General features: G+C 32.5%; 2 protein-coding genes across 2 annotated transcripts in view; one reads left to right on the top strand and one right to left on the bottom strand.

Annotated features, from left to right (window-relative positions):
* HELRODRAFT_183116 (hypothetical protein) overlaps positions 1–1,538 on the bottom strand; it is a gene marked incomplete at both ends in the record, with an annotated part of 4,692 nt that extends 3,154 nt beyond the window's left edge. Inside the window, one exon of the mRNA XM_009033818.1 lies at positions 848–1,538. Coding sequence (XP_009032066.1) covers positions 848–1,538 — 691 coding nt within the window. The remainder of the gene's footprint in view (positions 1–847) is intronic.
* A 312-nt stretch (positions 1,539–1,850) lies between these two features.
* Positions 1,851–6,836, top strand: part of HELRODRAFT_104619 (hypothetical protein) — a gene marked incomplete at its 3' end in the record, with an annotated part of 19,510 nt that continues 14,524 nt past the window's right edge. The window contains exons 1-9 of the mRNA XM_009033817.1: positions 1,851–2,050; positions 2,151–2,178; positions 2,413–2,513; positions 2,709–2,826; positions 2,939–3,126; positions 3,486–3,618; positions 3,900–4,196; positions 4,732–4,881; positions 5,834–6,051. Of these exons, the coding sequence (XP_009032065.1) occupies positions 1,910–2,050; positions 2,151–2,178; positions 2,413–2,513; positions 2,709–2,826; positions 2,939–3,126; positions 3,486–3,618; positions 3,900–4,196; positions 4,732–4,881; positions 5,834–6,051 (1,374 nt within the window). The remainder of the gene's footprint in view (positions 2,051–2,150; positions 2,179–2,412; positions 2,514–2,708; positions 2,827–2,938; positions 3,127–3,485; positions 3,619–3,899; positions 4,197–4,731; positions 4,882–5,833; positions 6,052–6,836) is intronic.

The following is a 6,836-nucleotide window of genomic DNA, read 5'->3' as shown; positions in this document are numbered from 1 at the left end:
TCATCACAATCACGACAAAAGTCTTCACCATTACCATCACCATCATTATTCTTATCATCAACATCGTCACTACTGCTTTTAATATTGTTAATGTCGTTATTATTATTATCATCATCATTATTATTATCATTATTATTAATATTATTATTATCATCATCATTATTATTATCATTATTATTAATATTATTATTATCTTCATCATTATTATTATCATTATTAATATTATTATTATCTTCATCATTACCATGAATGACATCCATTTTATCAATCATATTATCAATTAACAAACTTAAATAATTCAGTCTGTTATCACCATCACTGGTTTCATGATCATTATTATTATCATTATAATTAATATTATTATCTCTATAATTTGTACTTTTATTATCATCATAATTAAAAATATTATCACCATAATTTCTATCCTTATTGTTATAATTAATATTATTATCACCATAATTTTCATTTTTATTATCGTTATAATTAATACTATTATCACCAGAATTTTCATTATTATTACCATTATAATTAATATAATTATCACCATAATTTTCAACATTATCATTATAATTAATATTATTATCACCATAATTTTCATTATTACCATTATAATTAATATTTGTGTAGCTACTGACAGGGCCATAGTTATCATCATCATCACCATTATTATTATTATTATCTGATGAATCATTGTCATCATCATCCTCTTTAAAACAATTTTCAACTTTGACATCATTACTAATACTATTTATTTTATCATTGTCATTTGTACTTTCATTATGTTTATCATCATCATCATCATCATCGTCATTATTATTATTATTATTATAACTATTACTATTACTACCTTCCCTCTCTCCATCGTAGCCTTTGTTATTATCACTTTTAATATCATTATTCATAATATTATTAATGTTTAGTAGTTGATCATTATTATCATTATTGCTAACATATGATACTATATCATTATTACTAATACTGAAACCAATCTTATCAGAAATATCTAATTCTAAACTAGTAACATTGGTAGATTCACAATGATGATCATTAGCACTACCAATACAATCTGATCCAATCATAGTGCTATAATTGTGGATGACTGGGTGGGCAAGATTGCAGCAGACTGCTTTAACGTCACATCTCTCTTTTGAATGGCCGTCATCACTTAAATCTTCAAAGTTAGGAATCAGACTGTTGATGTTGGTGCTAAAATTAGTAGTGACTGGCTTGTTGTCGGTAGTGTAATTTTCGAAATTAACGTCCGCGCTCATGATGATCTTGTGCGGTCCCTGGGACCGAAAAAGATTTTCATCTTTCAATACGAAATTAGTGTTAGGAATCAAATTATAGTTGAACGATTTTTTGACAAACGGCTGGGACTGAGACGATAGCGACAATGATGGAATCGTAAGGAACGATTTGAAATCAGGCAGTTTTGCAGACGAGTTACTTGACATCACAGTTCTAGTTCTTTCCAGAAAAAAATTACTTCTCGATGATTCAAACTTGAAAAAATTTTCTAAACTTTCTTCTGACATTTTGGTTTTAACAAAAAAAGAAAAGAAAAAGCCGTCACGGACGACAAGAATTGAATATGGTCGTCCTGGGATGAGACTTTAAGACGTAACGTAACGTTAAATCATTTTCCAGACTTTACTTTTCAAGTTTTATAATTCAATTTTTCTTTTAAATTATATTTTATAAACATCTTTTAAATAGTTGTTTTGTATTTAAAATATACAAACACTTATAATAAACAAATATAAAAATTTTAAAATTAGAGTTTTTTTTGTGTGTAAACGTTTCAAAGTTAACTAACGTTCAAAGCACATGTTTATTGGATGATACTGGGCTTCGGTTTATTCGAAAGCTTTTAATCGCATTCCGGACAATTTTTCATTTAAAAAATATGAATAAAAATCATTTATTTGCGAGTTATAAAGCGATCGGGTTTGTAGTTAATGAGATTCCTATTAGTGTTGGGATTTACAGACGAAAAAAGGAACCGTACGTAGTTACGTGCGTTGGCCGAGCCTTCCACACGTACAACGTTAGTGAAGTTGCCGATACGTACTGGGATGGCCGTTCAATTTTGTTAATTTTATTTTAAATTAATTTAATATTTATTTACATCTGGATAAATTTTTCAGGTTAAAAAGCTCGCCATTGTAAACATAAGTTAGTTTTCTTTATTTTTATTTTAACTTTAATTAGATTTTTTAATAAATAAAGTTTATTTATTATATATATTTATTTTTTTGTTTATCAAGTTCAATATTAAAATATTTTTGTATTAAAAGTTGAATAAAAACTATTGAATTATTAATTAATAAACTTATTTGAAATTATTTTTCAGTTTTATGATCTAATTTTAAAATGGTTATGAAATAATATATAACAAAAATAAATTAGGCGACTCTCTCCCGAACTCGATAACATGCCTAAAAACTGACAGCAAGTTTGTATATGCGGCCTGTAAAAATGACATCTACATATTCTTTCAATGGAGAAAGGTAGAGTCAAGAGGATAATAATTATTATCATGAAATTATTTTTAATTATTATTATGAAAATATTTTTAATTATTACTGTTATAATTATATTATTATTCGTTCATTTATTTATTGACATTTAATTATTCCAATTAGTAATATTTATATTTTATTATGGAAAGAGATTTTTGAGAAATTTTTTATTCAATTTTTTAGGTCTGGAAAATATTGAAAGGTCATAAGGATGACGTCAAGTTAATCCTACCATTTGCCGATCACCTCATATCCATCGATGAGACCAACAATCTGAAAGTATGGACGGTCGAAGATGGAGGTTTTTTTGAAAAAATATTTTTTCATTTTTCTCTGTAATTGTTTGTATATTATTATTATTTTTATTATTATTTTAATTCAAACTTAACTCCGCCCACCCATGCGATGAACAGAATTATATTCTGAAATGTACTTCGACGGCGATACATTCGACGTTACTTGCATAGAACACCCTCTGGAGTACGTTAACAAGGTTCTGATGGGCAGTCGACAAGGGACGATGCGATTAGTGAACCTGTCGCAGAATCAAGTAATTTATTCGTACCAGGGATGGGCTTCCCCTGTTACTGCCATTAAGCAGGTGGGTGCAGGATTCTTTTTACATCTCTTTACACATTTTTCTTTTGTCGTTGCTATCATTATTGTCGTCGTCATCATCGTCATTTTAATTATTTCTAATTATTTTTATTTATTATTATTTTGTTAATAGTAATAATTTTACTAGAAAATCGCTAATTTAGAGACTTTAATTTAATTTTGTGGAAACTTTCGCCGTGTCCCACTAAATTTACTAACACTAACCCCACTAAATTTACTACCACTGAATGACCCCATACAATTCACCACCGTCAGCAACACTAACTTTATTAAATTCACTTTTTTCAAAAAATTCAGTCGCACTAACTTACTAAATTCACTTTTAAAATTAAAAAATTCCAGTCCCAGGCGGTGAACGTGGTGGCAGTCGGCCTGAAGGACGGTCGGATCATTCTACACGATTTGAAATTTGACGAAAGCCTCATGGTCTTCAAGCAAGACTGGGGGCCAGTTACTAGTATTTCCTTCAGAAGTGGTACGTGTTAGTAGTAGTAGCAGTAGTAGGGGTGGTAGTAGTAGTAGTAGTTGTAGTAATGATAGTAGTAGTAGTGGTAGTAGTAGTTGTAGTAATGATATTAGTAGTGGTAGTAGTAGTAGTTGTTGTAGTAATGATAGTAGTAGTATCTTTTTGCTGTGTATGTAGTTTTGTTGTAAATTTGAAAATAGAGGTTTTATATTATAATTATTATTATAGCCTTTACCATTATCATCTTCATCGTCTTCATCATCATCTTCATCGTCATCACCATCGTCCAGATGTCGACTACATCATGGTCGTCGGGAGTGAGATGGGCCACATTGGGATTTGGAATCTCAAAAAGAAGAAATTAATAACCCAAGTAAACGAGGCCCATGACGGACCGATCACAGGCCTCCACTGTATCGAAACCACGCCCACAATGCTCACGTCGTCAAATGATAATTGCCTCAAGATGTGGATTTTTGATGAAACTGAGGGCGGAGCTAGGTTGCTCAGTCAGAGGAGTGGCCATTCGAAGCCGCCGGTTAAAATTAGATTTCACGGAACTTCCGGAAATGTTATTTTAAGTGCTGGTCAGTTTTTTTTTCTCTGCTAGCTATTTTTATTTATCCATCTTTATTAGCATCTCATTAATATTCATTATATTTGGCGTCATTTTATCGTTCATGATCATCACCATCATTCTCTCATGAATTTTTTACTAATTCTTGCCTTATCTCATTAATATTCATCATCTTTGCCTCGTTAACATATGTAGCCATCTAAATAATTTTCACCACCACTTCATTAACATATTCACGACTACCTCATCAACATATTCACGACCACTTCATCAACATATTCACGACCGCCTCATCAACCCAACATATTCACGGCTACCTCATTAACATAATTAACATATTCACGGCCACCTCATTAACATAATTAACATATTCACGACCACCTCATCAACATATTCACGACCACCTCGTCAACATATTCACGGCCACCTCGTCAACATATTCACGACCACCTCGTCAACATATTCACGGCCACTTCATTAACATATTTACGGCCACCTCATCAACATATTCACGGCCACCTCATTAACATATTCACGGCCAACAGGCCTGGACAGCACCTTACGTAACTTCTCGACAGTCCACGACAGCTACAACAGGAGCTTGGGCCGGGCCTCGTACAACAAACGACTCTCGAAGAAAGTGAATCTCAAGCAGGACACTCTAGTCATGCCGCCAATCGTCGATTTTGTCTCAGGTTTTTTCCTTCTTTCGTCTTTGCAATTCTCAACTCTTTCTTCAGTTCCTCTTCTTACATGCGCCAGCAAGAACAAACAGACTCTGTAGTTGGGAATAAGCTTGAAACGTGATACATCGTGCAAAAATGATACATCAGAAACATACATTGCATGGTAAGAACGCTTGAAACAAAATGATACATCGTGATACATCGTACAAAAATAATACATCGCATTCATTGCATGTGTGACGGGCGGTCGTCTTCTTGCTGTCGAACCTGGTAGATGCAGCAGTAGTACCAGGCACCTTAACCGTTACAACATTGCGCCGTGTTCGTAAGTCTGGGGGAAAAAAAGTAGAGATGCGATTTTGGGGAGTGGGGGTCCAGGGATGTGCTGATTAGTGGGAAAAATAATATTTTACATGTAGATCCGAAAATCGCCAGCCATAAATTTCTGTATAACGATTTTATTAATTGCCTAACTGTAACTGGCTCTGATAGCTGGTCTTTGTTGAGACCCTCAAGTTATAAGCACGATAAATTTAAATAAATGGAATCCCCATTCAAATGAAGATGGAATGAAGGTGACGTTTAAAGGAAACAAAAAACAACAATCACTCTGTATACAAATAATATTATAATATGATAACTATATATTAATATAGATAACCATACATACATACATACATACATACATACATACATACATACATACATACATACATACATACATTACATACATACATACATACATACACACATACAACATTACATACATACATTACATACATACACACATACAACAATAAAAAGATAATATATTCTATAAGCACCCTATATCCAAATAATATTACAATATAATAACAATATACTCTAAAAGCACTCTACATTCAAATAACAAAGAATAGAAAATGACGTTTTAAGAAAGAAAGAAAAAAAAAATAGCGATTGATTCTTAATTCTTTGCCAGAAATTTCCCGCCAAAGTGATTGGGACGGCTTGCTGTGTGTGCATAGCAACGAACGCCTGGCAACGACGTGGAGTTTCAACAAGTGCTGCATGGGCAAGTACAAGTTCAGCGCTAAAGATCGGTCACGTGTCGTGGGGTCCAGTGGTGATAGTTATGGTGATGATGATGGTGATGATGGTCGAGGTGATGATGAGGGCAGTAGAGGGGCAGTTGCTAAGGTGGGGTTTGTGTGTGTGTGTGTTGATTGTGTGTGTGTCTGTGTGTGTGTGTGTTTGTTGTTTGTGTTGTGTGTGTGTGTGTTGTTTGTGTTGTGTTGCTTGCGTTGTGTGTTTGTATTGTATATATCTTTTTATGTGTGCTGTTAGGCTTGCTTGTTTGGATGTGTTAGTTTGTTTGTATGTATGTATGTGTGTATGTGATATAATTAATGTATGTATGTAATATATGTATGTGTGTGTGTTCGTATGTGTTTGTTTGTTTGCATGTTTCAATGAGTTACAATGTTGAGATGATGAAATGAATTTATTAATCACAATATTTTACTTTCATTTTGTAACTCACGCACACACACACACACACACACACATACAAATATTATACAAAACATAAACACATACATATACATAAACACACGTGCAAGCACACACACACACACATACATACATACGAAATGAAATTTTATTTGCTTCTCAAAATTGAAATATAAAAGAAAGCAGACTGACTATAATAGAATTTATATAAAATTCATCTAGTATGGCCACCTAAACAGAAATGCTCTGAGTTCACACAAAAATTTTCAGCAGATGACAAAAGAAATTTTCCTAAATAATCAATGAGAAGCATGCCAGATGTTAATTGTTAGTAAATTAACAAACTCAACTATATTAGCAAAGCAGGTGTTAATTGTTAGTGGGATGGTTCAGGAGTTTATTTAGGGCAATGTTTGGTTTCTATCCAGAAAAACACTGAATAGACATTACAAACATGCATACATACAGACATA

The sequence above is a fragment of the Helobdella robusta genome (assembly GCF_000326865.2).
Source record: "Helobdella robusta unplaced genomic scaffold HELROscaffold_99, whole genome shotgun sequence".
NCBI classification, from domain to species: Eukaryota; Metazoa; Annelida; class Clitellata; order Rhynchobdellida; family Glossiphoniidae; genus Helobdella; species Helobdella robusta.
The sequence above is the reverse complement of the archived record's forward strand: the minus strand, read 5'-3'. Positions and strand labels throughout refer to the sequence as shown.